We start from the raw sequence: 17333 nt of genomic DNA, 5'->3' as shown, positions 1-17333 counted from the left end.
GTTACTTATGCCCCCACCGAAGATGAACATCCGTGGAGGGATGCAGGCAAAGCCGATGAGTGAGATGCCTTCTATGACCTCCTGTCACAGGTGCTGGCTAAAGTGGCCCCTCGGGATACAGTTATCATGTTGGGTGACTTTAATGCCCGAGTTGGTCATGATACTGGCACCTGGTCTGGAGTGATTGGAGGGCATGGGCCAGATCAGCTCAATAACAACGGTAGGAGGCTGCTAGATTTTTGTGCAGCCCATGGGCTTGTAATTACCAACACGCTGTTCCGGCATCGGCGCATCCACACAACATCATGGATGCATGCCGGGTCCAAGCAAGAACATCTGCTGGACTGCATAGTGACGGACCAGCGGATGCGAGCCTATGTCCTTGACACCAGGACCTACCGTGGAGCTGATCTGCCCTCTGACCATCGACTAGTCATCTGTAAGATGCGCCTGCCATTCTTCCACTCCGGTGGTGGGTGTACACCCAGGACCCCATTCCGACCTAAAGTGGCCTGGTCTCAGTTATCTGATGAAAGTTGCAAGCGAGAATTTCATCATCGCTTGCGGCTGGGATTGGCATCGTCCCCCACTCCTGATGTCGAAGGTAAATGGGCGAGGTTTAGGACTGTGACTCATGCAGCTGCAATGGCTGCTTTGGGTACACGGTCCAGACCTCCCCAGAGACCCTGGCTGACAGAGGAGGTGTTCAGGATGGTTGAGAAAAAGCGACAGGCCCACTGTCATTGGCTACAGAATCCCACGTCAGAGAATGAGGAGGCTTACCGCAGCCTTCGCTCGGAGGTTCGGAGAGCCGTGAGGCGCTGCAAGGATGGGTGGTGGTCGCGGGTTGCTGGGGAGATGGAGGTCGCCTCAGTGGCCCGTGATCACAAATCTCTATTTAACTCCATCAAAAAAGTAACCTGCAGCGCCACACCTATTACCATCATTAGGGGAAAAAAACGGTGATCCAATCTCCGACCCCCAGGAACAGGTTTGCAGATTTGCTGAGCATTTCTGTGAGGTCCTGGGGGAGGGAAAATCCCTCAGCCAGGAAAACATCGTGGCACAAAGTGAGGATGACCCTGCTGAGGCTGCGGTGCCTCAAATATTGGAAGAAGTCACCCGCTGTGAGTGGCTGGCTGAGGTGCCATCTGTTGAGGAAGTACTGAAGGCGATCCGGAGTCTGAGACTGGAAAAGGCAGCGGGCAGAGATGATCTCCCAAGCGAAATGCTGAGGGAGGGTGGCATTTGTGCACAGACTGCCTTATTACATCATAACAACGGTCTGGGCCGCTGGACGGGTTCCGCAGGATTGGAAGGATGCCCTGGTGGTCCCCCTCTTTAAGAAGGGGGACCGCACAGACTGTAACAACTACAGGGGCATCTCACTCCTCAGTGTGCCGGGAAAGGTCCTGGCAAGGATTATTCAGCATCGCCTTGCCAGGCACGCTGAGGAGAGGCTTGCGGAGCCCCAATGCGGTTTCAGGAAAGGGCGGTCCTGCACAGATGCCATATTTTCTGTCCGTCTGCTACAGCAGAGGTGTAGGGAATTCCAACAAGACCTACATCTCTGCTTTATTGACCTGGTCAAGGCCTATGATACCATCAGTAGGCCTGGGCTCTGGGTCGTTCTTTGTGCTTTTGGAGTACCTGACCCTCTGCTCACGATCATTAAGGACCTTCATGATGGTGAGCGGGCCCGGGTAAAACTACGTGGCCGGGAGTCAGAGCCATTCCCTGTACACCTTGGGGTGCGACAGGGATGTCCTCTGGCTCCCACATTATTTGTGGGAGCCACGTAGTTCGTGAAGCCTTCAATAGCTGTACCGGGGGAATCTCCATATGGTACAGATATAATGGGAGGCTGATCGATGCCCAGGTGCGGTCAAGGGATGGCTCCCTATTGCTCAACCACGTTATGTATGCTGATGATTTGGTAATAGCTGCTCAGTCAGAGGAGGAGTTGGAGACGCTGCTGCTGAGACTGGAGCGTGCCACTAAGAGGTGGGGCCTTACCATCAGCCCCACCAAAACTAAGCACCTGCCTGGGTATTTTGTACCATCGGACACTCCACCCCCACAACTCCCAATCGGTGATGGGGCAGTTGTGGAGAGAGTGGAGAGTTTCCCATACCTGGGTAGTGTGCTTATGACTGGCTCCAGTTTAACAGCAGAGGTCTCACTCCGAATCAGTCGAGCGGCAATATCTTTTCATCGGTTGCGTAACGCTGTGTGGAAGCTACCTGGTCTGTCGCTCTGCACTAAGCTTCAGGTCTTCTCGGCCACGGTCATTCCCTCCCTTCTCTACGCTTGCGAAACGTGGACCCCCCTAATGGAACATCTTCGCCAGTTAGAAACATTTAGGCTGGCCTGCCTACGATCCATCCTGGGTTTAACCAGACTGGATTGTGTGAGGAGCTCACAAATCCTTGAAAGATCTGGGCAAGGTCCCATCGGTGAGCTCCTTCGGCGGGCAAGGCTGCGATGGCTGGGTCATGTAGCCCGCATGCCCAGCCAACGCATGCCGAAACAGCTTTTGTTTGGCCGGATTGAAGGGGCAAAGCGGGCGCGGCACGGGCTAGAGAAGAGATGGAGTGATGTGGTACAGGAGGACGTGGAGCTGAGTGGACTTGCCGATGACTGGTACCAGCGGTGTCAAGATCGGCCTCTGTGGAGGAGGCTCGTGAAGGATGCTACTGGGCAGTTGGAGGTAGTCGCCCTCCAACAACAACGGAGGGCGGAGGAGCGACGCTCACAACAACGAGCGGAGCGCCGGGTGGCCAAAGCACAGCAGGTTGGCACAGTAGGGGGCACAGGTGGTGCATCAGCCAGTCATCTCAGTCAGTCGACCCGTGGCACCTGGGTCTGCCCCGTGACCTCCTGCCAGCGGGCGTTCGACACTTCACGTGGCCTCAGGGTGCACATAGCCTGGCACAAGCGTCGTGGTGACGTCACCGCCACTTAGTGGCGAATGGCGGTTGTTGTTGTTGTGCGTGTGTGCGTGTGAAAGTGAGTGTGTGTGTGTGCAGGGAGATGATCATGGCGGTGGTGGCGGTGTACATGCGTGGTGCCGGCGTGTGTGTGTGTACGTGTGTGTCTATGTGTAGCGGTTAGCGCGCTGCGCTATGAACCTGGCGACCCGGGTTCGATTCCCGCTCACGGCCAACACCAGTGACGATTATCTGAACCGGTCCCGGGCCTCCCCTAGGTCGACTCAGCCTCAAATGAGTACCTGGTGCGGTGTGTAAACATCGCCACTAGGGAGACAAAGGCGGTCGGGCGTGGTGCTGGCCACCCACCCCCTCGTGTACCGTTCCGGCCTTCATAGGTGCTCGCTAACAGCACTTGCCCCTACAGTCTGTTAAGGCTATATGGGGGATCTTTGTTATCTTTGTGTGTGCGTGTGTGTGTGCGTGTGTGTGTCTGTGTGTGTGTGTGCGTGTGTGTGTGTGTGTGTGCAGGGAGATGATCATGGCGGCGGTGGCGGTGTACATGCGTGGTGCCGGTGTGTGTGTGTGTGCGCGTGTGTGTGTGTGCGTGTGTGTGTCTGTGTGTGTGTGTGCGTGTGTGTGCGTGTGTGTGTGTGTGTGCAGGGAGATGATCATGGCGGCGGTGGCGGTGTACATGCGTGGTGCCGGCGTGAGCGTGCCCAGCGCCCTGGCGCCCGCGCTCGCAGACGGCAGCGACAAGCGCAAGCGCAGCGTGTTCAACATGAAGAAGGTGCCCTCCACTCCAGCACCACCAGCACCAGCACCACCTCCACTCCAGCACCACCAGCACCACCACACCACCACCTCCACTCCAGCACCACCAGCACCACCACCAACACCACACCACCACCACCACATCACCACCTCCACTCCAGCACCAGCACCACCACCAGCACCACCACACCACCACCACATCACCACCTCCACTCCAGCACCACCACCACCACCACCTCTACTCCACCACCACCAACACCAACACCACCACACATCACCACCTCCACTCCACCACCAGCACCACCAGCACCAGCACCACCACCAGCACCACCACATCACCACCTCCACTCCACCACCAGCACCACCACCACCACACCACACATCACCACCTCCACTCCACCACCAGCACCACCACCAGCACCAACACCACCACACATCACCACCTCCACTCCACCACCACCACCACCAACACCACCAACACCACCACACATCACCACCACCACCACATCACCACACACCACCAGCACCACCACACCACCACACATCACCACCTCCACTCCACCACCAGCACCACCACCAGCACCACACATCACCACCTCCACTCCACCACCACCAACACCACCACACATCACCACCACCACATCACCACACACCACCAGCGCCACCACACCACCAACACCACCACACATCACCACCACCACATCACCACACACCACCAGCACCACCACACACCATACACCACCACACATCACCACACATAAACACACATCATCACCACCACATCACCACACACCACCATACACCACCACACATCACCACACATAACCACACATCACCACCACCACATCACCACGCACCATAGAGTGTGGGAAAAAAGTATTTGATCCCCTGCTGAATTTGTACGTTTGCCCACTGACAAAGAAATGATCAGTCTATAATTTTAATGATAGGTTTATTTGAACAGTGAGAGACAGAATAACAACAACAAAATCCAGAAAAACGCATGTCAAAAATGTTATAAATTGATTGGCATTTTAATGAGGGAAATAAGTATTTGACCCCTCTGCAAAACATGACTTAGTACTTGGTGACAAAACCCTTGTTGGCAATCACAGAGGTCAGACGTTTCTTGTAGTTGGCCACCAGGTTTGCACACATCTCAGGAGGGATTTTGTCCCACTCCTCTTTGCAGATCTTCTCCAAGTCATTAAGGTTTCGAGGCTGACGTTTGGCAACTCGAACCTTCAGCTCCCTCCACAGATTTTCTATGGGATTAAGGTCTGGAGACTGGCTAGGCCACTCCAGGACCTTAATGTGCTTCTTCTTGAGCCACTCCTTTGTTGCCTTGGCCGTGTGTTTTGGGTCATTGTCATGCTGGAATACCTGTCCACAACCCATTTTCAATGCCCTGGCTGAGGGAAGGAGGTTCTCACCCAAGATTTGACGGTACATGGCCCCGTCCATAGTCCCTTTGATGCGGTGAAGTTGTCCTGTCCCCTTAGCAGAAAAACACCCCCAAAGCATAATGTTTCCACCTCCATGTTTGACGGTGGGGATGGTGTTCTTGGGGTCATAGGCAGCATTCCTCCTCCAAACACAGCGAGTTAAGTTTATGCCAAAGACCTCCATTTTGGTCTCATCTGACCACAACACTTTCACCCAGTTGTCCTCTGAATCATTCAGATGTTCATTGGCAAACTTCTGACGGGCATGTATATGTGCTTTGTTGAGCAGGGGGACCTTGCGGGCGCTGCAGGATTTCAGTCCTTCATGGCGTAGTTTGTTACCAATTGTTTTCTTGGTGACTATGGTCCCAGCTGCCTTGAGATCATTGACAAGATCGTCCCGTGTAGGTCTGGGCTGATTCCTCACCGTTCTCATGATCATTGCAACTTCACGAGGTGAGATCTTGCATGGAGCCCCAGGCCGAGGGACATTAACAGTTCTTTTGTGTTTCTTCCATTTGCGAATAATCGCACCAACTGTTGTCACCTTCTCACCAAGCTGCTTGGCAATGGTCTTGTAGCCCATTCCAGCCTTGTGTAGGTCTAAAATCTTGTCCCTGACATCCTTGGAGAGCTCTTTGGTCTTGGCCATGGTGGAGAGTTTGGAATCTGATTGATTGATTGCTTCTGTGGATAGGTGTCTTATATACAGGTAACAAGCTGAGATTAGGATCACTCCCTTTAAGAGTGTGCTCCTAATCTCAGCTCGTTACCTGTATAAAGGACACCTGGGAGCCAGGAATCTTTCTGATTGAGAGGGGGTCAAATACTTATTTCCCTCATTAAAATGCAAATCAATTTATAACATTTTTGACATGCGTTTTTCTGGATTTTGTTGTTATTCTGTCTCTCACTGTTCAAATAAATCTACCATTAAAATGATAGACTGATAATTTCTTTGTCAGTGGGCAAACGTACAAAATCAGCAGGGGATCAAATACTTTTTTCCCTCACTGTACACCACCACACATCACCACACATCACCACACACCATACACCACCACACCACCACACATCACCACCACCACACCACCACCACACACCACCACCACCACACATTACCACACACCATACACCACCACACCACCACTCATCACCACCACCACAAACCACCACCACCACACCACCACCACACACCACCACCACACATCACCACACACCATACACCACTACACATCACCACCACCACAAACCACCACCACCACACACCACCACCACACCACCACACCACCACTGTGTGTAACTGTGTGTGTGTCTGTGTGTGTCTGTGTGTGTGTCTGTGTGTGACTTTGTGTGTGTGTCTTTGTGTGTGTGTGTGTGTTTGTGTGTTTGTGTGTGTGTTTGTGCTCGCTAACAGCACTTGCCTCTACAGTCTGTTAAGGCTATACGCAGGATCTTTGTGTTTGTGTGTGTGTAACTGTGTGTGTGTGACTGTGTGTGTGTAACTGTGTGTGTAACTGTGTGTGTGTAGCGGTTAGCGCGCTGCGCTATGAACCTGGCGACCCGGGTTCGATTCCCGCTCACGGCCAACAACAGTGACGATTATCTGAACCGGTACTGGGCCTCCCTAGGTCGACTCAGCCTTAAATGAGTACCTGGTGCGGTGGATAAAAACATTGCCACTGGGGAGATTAAGGAGGTCGGGCGTGGTGCTGGCCACCCACCCCCTCGTGTACCGTTCCGGCCTTCATAGGTGCTCGCTAACAGCACTTGCCCCTACAGTCTGTTAAGGCTATACGGGGGATCTTTGTGTGTGTAACTGTGTGTGTGTGTGACTGTGTGTGTGTAACTGTGTGTGTAACTGTGTGTGTGTGTGACTGTGTGTGTGTAACTGTGTGTGTGTGTGTAACTGTGTGTGTGTGACTGTGTGTGTGTGACTGTGTGTGTAACTGTGTGTGTGTGAAACTGTGTGTGTGTGTGTAACTGTGTGTGTAACTGTGTGTGTGTAACTGTGTGTGTGTGTTACTGTGTGTGTGTAACTGTGTGTGTGTGTTACTGTGTGTGTGTGTAACTGTGTGTGTGTGTAACTGTGTGTGTGTGTGACTGTGTATGTGTGTGACTGTGTGTGTGTGTAACTGTGTGTGTGTGTAACTGTGTGTGTGTGACTGTGTGTAACTGTGTGTGTGTGTGTAACTGTGTGTGTGTAACTGTGTGTATGTAACTGTGTGTGTGTAACTGTGTGTGTGTGTAACTGTGTGACTGTGTGTGTAACTGTGTGTGTGTAACTGTGAGTGTGTGAATGGGGAGCGATAGTGTAGCGGTTAGCGCGCTGCGTTATGAACCTGGCGACACGGGTTCGATTCCCGCTCACGGCCAACACCAGTGACGATTATCTGAACCGGTCCCGGGCCTCCCCTAGGTCGACTCAGCCTCAAATGAGTACCTGGTGTGGTGTGTAAACATTGCCACTAGGGAGACAAAGGCGGTCGGGCGTGGTGCTGGCCACCCACCCCCTCGTGTACCGTTCCGGCCTTCATAGGTGCTCGCTAACAGCACTTGCTCCTACAGTCTGTCAAGGCTATATGGGGGATCTTTGTGTGACTGTGTGTGTGTGACTGTGTGTGTGTAACTGTGTGTGTAACTGTGTGTGTGTAACTGTGTGTGTGTAACTGTGTAACTGTGTGTAACTGTGTGTGTGTGTGACTGTGTGTGTGTGTAACTGTGTGTGTGTGTGTAACTGTGTGTGTGTGTGTAACTGTGTGTGTGTGTGTGTAACTGTGTGTGTGTGTGACTATGTGTGTGTAACTGTGTGACTGTGTGTGTGACTGTGTGTGTGGAACTGTGTGTGTGTGTGTAACTGTGTGTGTGTGTGTAACTGTGTGTGTGTGTGTGCGCGTGTCCAGACGCTGGGGCCCAAGAAGGAGAAGGAGGAGAAGAAGGGGGGAGGGGGCCGCCCGTCGCTGTTCCGTGACTACATCCTGAGGCCGGCCCAACGGGGCGGGGGCGACGGTCAGTCTGTGTGTGTGTGTGTGGGTCCACGTGTATGTGTGTGGGTGTGTGTGTGGGTCCACGTGTGTGTGTGTGTGGGTCCACGTGTATGTGTGTGTGGGTCCACGTGTGTGTGTGTGTGTGGGTCCACGTGTGTGTGTGTGTGTGGGTCCATGTGTGTGTGTGTGTGGGTCCACGTGTGTGTGTGTGTGGGTCCACGTGTGTGTTTGTGTGTGTGGGTCCACGTGTGTGTGTGTGTGTGGGTCCACGTGTGTGTGTGTGTGTGGGTCCACGTGTGTGTGTGTGTGTGGGTCCACGTGTGTGTGTGTGTGGGTCCACGTGTGTGTGTGTGTGGGTCCACGTGTGTGTGTGTGTGTGGGTCCACGTGTGTGTGTGTGTGTGTGGGTCCACGTGTGTGTGTGTGGGTCCACGTGTGTGTGTGTGTGGGTCCACGTGTGTGTGTGTGTGGGTCCACGTGTGTGTGTGTGTGTGTGGGTCCACGTGTGTGTGTGTGGGTGTGTGTGTGTGTGGGTCCACGTGTGTGTGTGTGTGTGGGTCCACGTGTGTGTGGGTGTGTGTGGGTCCACATGTGTGTGTGTGTGTGGGTCCACGTGTGTGTGTGTGTGGGTCCACATGTGTGTGTGTGTGTGGGTCCACGTGTGTGTGTGTGTGGGTCCACGTGTGTGTGTGTGTGTGGGTCCACGTGTGTGTGTGTGTGTGGGTCCACGTGTGTGTGTGTGTGTGGGTCCACGTGTGTGTGTGTGTGTGGGTCCACGTGTGTGTGTGTGGGTCCACGTGTGTGTGTGTGGGTCCACGTGTGTGTGTGTGTGTGTGGGTCCACGTGTGTGTGTGTGTGGGTCCACGTGTGTGTGTGTGGGGTGGGTCCACGTGTGTGTGTGTGTGTGTGGGTCCACGTGTGTGTGTGTGTGTGGGTCCACGTGTGTGTGTGTGGGTCCACGTGTGTGTGTGTGTGTGGGTCCACGTGTGTGTGTGTGTGGGTCCACGTGTGTGTGTGTGTGTGTGTGGGTCCACGTGTGTGTGTGTGTGTGGGTCCACGTGTGTGTGTGTGTGTGGGTCCACGTGTGTGTGTGTGTGGGTCCACGTGTGTGTGTGTGTGTGGGTCCACGTGTGTGTGTGTGGGTCCACGTGTGTGTGTGTGTGTGTGGGTCCACGTGTGTGTGTGTGTGTGTGGGTCCACGTGTGTGTGTGTGGGGTGGGTCCACGTGTGTGTGTGTGTGGGTCCACGTGTGTGTGTGTGTGGGTCCACGTGTGTGTGTGTGGGTCCACGTGTGTGTGTGTGTGTGTGGGTCCACGTGTGTGTGTGTGTGTGGGTCCACGTGTGTGTGTGTGTGTGTGGGTCCACGTGTGTGTGTGTGTGTGGGTCCACGTGTGTGTGTGTGTGTGGGTCCACGTGTGTGTGTGTGGGTCCACGTGTGTGTGTGGGTCCACGTGTGTGTGTGGGTCCACGTGTGTGTGTGTGTGGGTCCACGTGTGTGTGTGTGTGGGTCTACGTGTGTGTGTGTGGGTCTACGTGTGTGTGTGGGTCCACGTGTGTGTGTGGGTCCACGTGTGTGTGTGGGTCCACGTGTGTGTGTGTGTGTGGGTCCACGTGTGTGTGTGGGTCCACGTGTGTGTGTGGGTCCACGTGTGTGTGTGTGTGTGGGTCCATGTGTGTGTGTGTGGGTCCACGTGTGTGTGTGTGTGGGTTTACGCGTGTGTGTGTCTGTGTGTGGGTCCACGTGTGTGTGTGTGGGTCCACGTGTGTGTGTGTCCACGTGTGTGTGTGTGGGTCCACGTGTGTGTGTGTGGGTCCACGTGTGTGTGTGTGGGTCCACGTGTGTGTGTGTGTGGGTCCACGTATGTGTGTGTGTGTGGGTCCACGTGTGTGTGTGCGTGGGTCCACGTGTGTGTGTGTGTGGGTCCACGTGTGTGTGGGTCCACGTGTGGATCCACGTGTGTGTGTGTGTGGGTCCACGTGTGTGTGTGTGGATCCACGTGTGTGTGTGGGTCCACGTGTGTCTGCTACAGCAGAGGTGTAGTGAATTCCAACAAGACCTACATCTCTGCTTCATTGACCTGGTCAAGCCCTATGATACCATCAGTAGGCCTGGGCTCTGGGTTGTTCTTCGTGCTTTCGGAGTCCCTGACTCTCTTCTCACGATCATTAAGGACCTTTATGATGGTGAGCAGGCCCAGGTAAAACTACGTGGCCTGGAGTCAGAGCCATTCCCTGTACACCTTGGGGTGCGACAGGGATGTCCTCTGGCTCCCACATTATTTAACATCTATTTTGACCACGTAGTTCATGAAGCCTTCAATAGCTGTACCGAGGGAATCTCCATTTGGTACAGATATAATGGGAGGCTGATCGATGCCCGGGTGCGGTCAAGGGATGGCTCCCTATTGCTCAACCACGTTATGTATGCCGATGATTTGGTAATAGCTGCTCATTCAGAGGAGGAGTTGGAGACGCTGCTGCTGAGACTGGAGCGTGCCACTAAGAGGTGGGGCCTTACCATCAGCCCCACCAAAACTAAGCACCTGCCTGGGTATTTTGTACCATCGGACACTCCACCCCCACAACTCCCAATCGGTGATGGGGCAGTTGTGGAGAGAGTGGAGAGTTTCCCATACCTGGGCAGTGTGCTTATGACCGGCTCCAGTTTCACAGCAGAGGTCTCGCGCCGAATCATTTGAGCGGCATCGTCTTTTCGTCGGCTGCCTGACGCTCTGCGGAAGCTTCCCGGTCTGAAACGACGGAGGCCAGAGGAGCGAAGCTCACAGGGCCACAGACTCAACACCGCAGCAGCCACCGTGTGGCTCAGTTATGACGCTGTGGTTGTTGTTGTTGTGCGTGAGTCGGGGTGCATGGAACGCCACAGCACGACGCACGTAGAGCATCGTGGGTTCCCCGGTTAAAAATCACACCCACAAGGTAGTCACCTGGTGATCCCTGTGGGGACCAGAGTGGTCCCTTCAAGTGGAATGGAGCTCAGAGGTAGCTCTTTGATATCCACTTCCGTGGGCTGATCTGTGGGGACCAGAGTGGTCCCTTAAAGTAGAATGGAGCTCAGAGGTAGCTCTTTGATATCCACTTCCGTGGGCCGATCTGTGGGGACCAAAGTGGTCACTTCAAGTAGAATGGAGCTCAGAGGTAGCTCTTTGATATCCACTTCTCAGAAGTAGCTCTTTGATATCCACTTCTCAGAGGTAGCTCTTTGATATCCACTTCTCAGAGGTAGCTCTTTGATATCCACTTCTCAGAAGTAGCTCTTTGATATCCACTTCTCAGAGGTAGCTCTTTGATATCCACTTCTCAGTGGTAGCTCTTTGATATCCACTTCTCAGAGGTAGCTCTTTGATATCCACTTCTCAGAAGTAGCTCTTTGATATCCACTTCTCAGAGGTAGCTCTTTGATATCCACTTCTCAGAGGTAGCTCTTTGATATCCACTTCTCAGAAGTAGCTCTTTGATATCCACTTCTCAGAAGTAGCTCTTTAATATCCACTTCTCAGAAGTAGCTCTTTGATATCCACTTCTCAGAAGTAGCTCTTTGATATCCACTTCTCAGAGGTAGCTCTTTGATATCCACTTCTCAGTGGTAGCTCTTTGATATCCACTTCTCAGAGGTAGCTCTTTGATATCCACTTCTCAGAAGTAGCTTTTTGATATCCACTTCTCAGAGGTATCTCTTTGATATCCACTTCTCAGAAGTAGCTCTTTGATATCCACTTCTCAGAGGTAGCTCTTTGATATCCACTTCTCAGAGGTAGCTCTTTGATATCCACTTCTCAGAAGTAGCTCTTTGATATCCACTTCTCAGAAGTAGCTCTTTAATATCTACTTCTCAGAAGTAGCTCTTTGATATCCACTTCTCAGAAGTAGCTATTTGATATCCACTTCTCAGAGGTAGCTCTTTGATATCCACTTCTCAGAAGTAGCTCTTTGATATCCACTTCTCAGAGGTAGCTCTTTGATATCCACTTCTCAGAAGTAGCTCTTTGATATCCACTTCTCAGAAGTAGCTCTTTGATATCCACTTCTCAGAAGTAGCTCTTTGATATCCACTTCTCAGAGGTAGCTCTTTGATATCCACTTCTCAGAGGTAGCTCTTTGATATCCACTTCTCAGAAGTAGCTCTTTGATATCCACTTCTAACAGGCAGCTCTTTGATATCCACTTCTCAGAGGTAGCTCTTTGATATCCACTTCTCAGAAGTAGCTCTTTGATATCCACTTCTAACAGGCAGCTCTTTGATATCCACTTCCCAGAGGTAGCTCTGCGAGAGCTCCCAACGGATTCCTGATCGTGGGACTACCCCTAGGTCGACTCGGCCTCAAAAGGAGTGCCCTGGTGCGGTTACGTGTAAGACGTCAGCACCGGGGGGGATACAAAGACGGCCGGGCGGACGCGCGATGCCGGCCGCCGTGCCGGCGTGCACTCGACAGCGCTTGCCCCGGCAGTCCATTGAAGGCTACCTGGGGGACTTTTGTCTCCCCGCAGGGCAAGGGAGCAGCGTGGCGAGCATGGTGCGCCAGTTCGAGCCGGTGCCGGGGGGAGGGGCCGGGGGCTTCGAGGGGGGGGGCCTGGAGCTGGGATCAACGGGGGACCTGGGGGAGACGCGGGGGGGCGGCAGAGAGTACGCACGCACACACACGTACACACACACACGTACACGTACACACACACACGTACACACACACACACGTACACACACGCACACACACGCACACACACACACACGTACACACACACACGTACACACACACACACACGTACACACACACACACACGTACACACACACACGTACACACACACACGTACACACACGTACACACACACACACACACGTACACACACACACACGTACACACACGTACACACACACACGTACACACACACACACGTACACACACGTACACGTACACACACACACGTACACACACACGTACACACACACACACGCACACACACGTACACACACACACGTACACACACACACACGTACACAAACGTACACACACACACATACGCACGCACACACACACACGTACACATGCACGCACACACGTACACACGCACACGCACGCACACACGTACACACGCACATACACACGCACACACACACACACACGCAAGCACGCACGCACACACACGCACGCACACACACACGTACACACGCACGCACACATGTACACACGCACGCACACACGTACACAGGCACGCACAAGCACACACACACGCACACACACACGTACACATGCACGCACACATGTACACACGCACGCACACACGTACACAAGCACGCACACAAGCACACACGCACACACGCACGCACACACGTACACACGCACGCACACGTACGCACGCACGCACACACGCAACGCACGCACGCATGTACCCATGTACGCACGCACACACGTACACACACACACACGTACACACACACACACACGTACACACACACACACGTACACGTACACACACACACACGTATGCACGTACACTACCCACCCCCTCTTGCTCCATGCCGGCTTTCGTAGGTGCTCACGAAACAGCACTTGCCGCAAGCCGGAGGACCTTTGTCTTTGTGTGCCTGCAGGTCGGGCGGTTTGCGAGTGGGCCGCTCGGAGAGCCTGCGGGCCATCGATGGCGGCCGCCGCTCCCCCGGCTCCTCCTCGCGCTCCAAGAGTGACATCGACAGGGAGGCCGCCATGGAGGCCACGGCGCGCATGGGCCCCCCCCCCACGCCAACACCCAGGTGGTACAGCCCATCTTATCACCCCCGCTCACTTGCACCCAGGTGGTACAGCCCATCTTATCACCCCCGCTCACGTGCACCCAGGTGGTACAGCCCATCTTATCACCCCCGCTCACGTGCACCCAGGTGGTACAGACCATCTTATCACCCCCGCTCACGTGCACCCAGGTGGTACAGACCATCTTATCACCCCCGCTCACGTGCACCCAGGTGGTACAGCCCATCTTATCACCCCCGCTCACGTGCACCCAGGTGGTACAGACCATCTTATCACCCCCGCTCACGTGCACCCAGGTGGTACAGCCCATCTTATCACCCCCGCTCACGTGCACCCAGGTGGTACAGCCCATCTTATCACCCCCGCTCACGTGCACCCAGGTGGTACAGCCCACCGCATGGGGGCTACTTGGTTGTGACTCCGTGGTGCCGCTGTGTTGTTGTTCCGCAGGACGCCCGGAGACGTGACGCCACCTCGCACCCCTCGCAGCTGGCGCAGGTACCTGTGGACATCGCCATCATCGTCACCGTCATCGTCACCATCATCGTCACCATCATCATCGTCACCATCATCGTCACCATCGTTATCGTCACCATCATCATCATCGCTATCGTCGCCATCGCCATCATCGTCGCCATCGTCACCATCGCTATCGTCACCGTCGCCATCGTCACCATCGCCATCATCGTCACCATCGCCACCATCGTCACCATCGCCATCATCGTCACCATCGCTATCGTCACCATCGCCACCATCGTCACCATCACCATCATCGTCACCATCGCTATCGTCACCATCGTCACCATCGCCATCGTCACCGTCATCATTGTCACCATTGTCACCATCATCGTCACCATCATCGTCACCATCGCCATCGTCACCATCATCGTCACCATCGCCATCGTCACCGTCCTTATCGTCATCGTCACCGTCATCATCGTCACCATCGTCACCATTATCGTCACCATCGCCATCGTCACCATCACCATCGTCACCATCGTCACCATCATCGTCACCATCATCGTCACCATCATCGTCACCATCGTCACCATCGCCACCATCGTCACCATCGTCACCATCATCGTCACCATCATCGTCACCATCATCGTCACCATTATCGTCACCATCGCCATCGTCACCATCATCATCATCACCGTCATCATCGTCACCGTTGTCACCATCGTCATGATCACCATCATTACCATCAAAGCTATCATCATAATTACCACCACCATCATCACTGTCACTATTGTCATTGTTACCATCATCACCATCATCAAACTCGCTGCCATCACCACCGTCATGATTGCCGCCATCATCATTGTTGTCATCATCACCACACACGCACACGCACGCACACGCACACACACGCACACACACGCACACACACGCACACACACGCGCACACACACGCGCACACACACGCACGCACGCACACACACGAACGCACGCGCACACACGCACACACACGCACACACACACACACACACACGCGCACACACGCGCGCGATGATGCCGAGCGTCTGACCACAGCGATCGGCCAACCGCCGGCGCCCGCTTTCCGTGCCGCCCCCGGCGGGCGCCGCCGCCGCCTCGCTCCGGCTTCGCCGCCGTGCCCCCACGCTCATCGTCCGTGAGCCGCCGACCTCGGCCCGCGTGGCCCGGGCCGGCAGATCCCCGCGGCTCGGCCTCTCTGCCTCACCACGAGAGGCCGCCGCCGCCGCCGCCGCCGCCGTCGCCGGCCCGCGGGCCGCCCCTCCGCCCGCCGGGCAGTGGCCGGGCGGCGGCAAGGGAGGGAGTTTGTCAGCCCCATCTGTGGGCGGTCCACCAACCCCCGCCGCTGTCTTGTTTGCGGCGCCGGGCCAGAGCGGCCGCTTGCCGGCGGCGGCGTGAGATTATAAATAGAATATAAAAATATAAAATCCACACCGGCCCTGCCGCCGCTGCCGCCGCCGCTGCCGCCGCCGCTGCCGCTGCTGCCGCTGTATATTTGGAGTTTGAGTCTCTCCCTCTCTCCCTCCCCGCGGCCACGTGGATTTTTCTGCGGTTTTCCCCTCCACGTTTAGAGTCGGCGTCGCCGCATGCGACGACGACGACGATGATGACGACAACGACGATGACGACGATGACGACGATGACGATGACGACGATGAGGACGACGATGACGATGACGACGTTGACGACGATGCTGAGCCGCTCGTTTGAGCCGTCGTCGTTTGCTGTGGCCACGCAGCAACTCGGTGGCTCCTTGCCCAGGTAGAATGAAGAACGAGTCGCGGGACACGGAGCGCCGGGGTTGCCACGGCGGCGGTGGCGGCGGTGCCGCCGGGCCCGGCCGTTGCCAGCGGTGGCACCGTGAGTTTGTGATAGAAATAAACTCGTGAGACGTCCACATCGATCCATGGATAGCCAAGAGGACGGTCGAGCAGAGACGCCCTGCGGTGTTCCTGTGCCACGGTGTTCCTGTGCCACGGTGTTCCTGTGCCACGGTGTTCCTGTGCCACAGTGTTCCTGTGCGACGGTGTTCCTGTGCCACGGTGTTCCTGTGCCACGGTGTTCACGCCCTGCGGTGTTCCTGTGCCACGGTGTTCCTGTGCCACGGTGTTCCTGTGCCACGGTGTTCCTGTGCCACGGTGTTCCTGTGCCACGGTGTTCCTGTGCCACGGTGTTCCTGTGCCACGGTGTTCACACCCTGCGGTGTTCCTGTGCCACGGTGTTCCTGTGCCACGGTGTTCCTGTGCCACGGTGTTCACGCCCTGCGGTGTTCCTGTGCCACGGTGTTCCTGTGCCACGGTGTTCCTGTGCCACGGTGTTCCTGTGCCACGGTGTTCCTGTGCCACGGTGTTCCTGTGCCACGGTGTTCACACCCTGCGGTGTTCCTGTGCCACGGTGTTCCTGTGCCACGGTGTTCCTGTGCCACGGTGTTCACGCCCTGCGGTGTTTCCGTGCCACGGTGTTCCTGTGCCACGGTGTTCCCACCCTGTGGTGTTCCCGCCCTGTGGTGTTCCCGCCCTGCGGTGTTCCTGTGCCACGGTGTTCCCGCCCTGCGGTGTTTTTGTGCCACGGTGTTCCTGTGCCACGGTGTTCCTGTGCCACGGTGTTCACACCCTGCGGTGTTCCTGTGCCACGGTGTTCCCGCCCTGCGGTGTTCCTGTGCCACGGTGTTCCCGCCCTGCGGTGTTTCCGTGCCGTCGATGGTGACTCTCCCCCGGCCTGTTTGGGGGTTTCCCTCCTTCAGGGCCTGGTCTACTTCTTCGTCTTCTGGACTAACCGGATCCTCCTCCGCACCAGAAAAGTAGTTCCCCCTCCCCCCCTCCGCCGCTTCGCTCCCTCGTGGCCTCCGTGTCGTCATCGTCGTCATCGTCGCTTCTCCGTCTGTGTTCCGTGTGCCCGGGATGGGGGGCTGGGGGGGGGGGCTGGGGGGGGGCTGGGGGG

The 17333-nt window shown here is 55.4% G+C and overlaps 1 protein-coding gene across 4 annotated transcripts in view; it reads left to right on the top strand.

Annotated features, from left to right (window-relative positions):
* The window catches only part of LOC116955844 (rho guanine nucleotide exchange factor 11-like), a 123630-nt gene that overhangs the window by 49529 nt on the left and 56768 nt on the right, over positions 1-17333 (top strand). For all 4 annotated transcript variants that reach the window (XM_076053626.1, XM_076053625.1, XM_076053624.1 and 1 more), the window contains exons 10-14: positions 3594-3720; positions 8053-8158; positions 12642-12777; positions 13742-13900; positions 14349-14396. In XM_076053626.1, the coding sequence (XP_075909741.1) occupies positions 3594-3720; positions 8053-8158; positions 12642-12777; positions 13742-13900; positions 14349-14396 (576 nt within the window). The remainder of the gene's footprint in view (positions 1-3593; positions 3721-8052; positions 8159-12641; positions 12778-13741; positions 13901-14348; positions 14397-17333) is intronic.

This window comes from Petromyzon marinus, chromosome 62 (genome assembly GCF_048934315.1).
Source record: "Petromyzon marinus isolate PM22_M1 ecotype Great Lakes invasive population chromosome 62, UKy_Petmar_22M1.pri1.0, whole genome shotgun sequence".
NCBI lineage: Eukaryota > Metazoa > Chordata > Hyperoartia > Petromyzontiformes > Petromyzontidae > Petromyzon > Petromyzon marinus.
The sequence above is the reverse complement of the archived record's forward strand: the minus strand, read 5'-3'. Positions and strand labels throughout refer to the sequence as shown.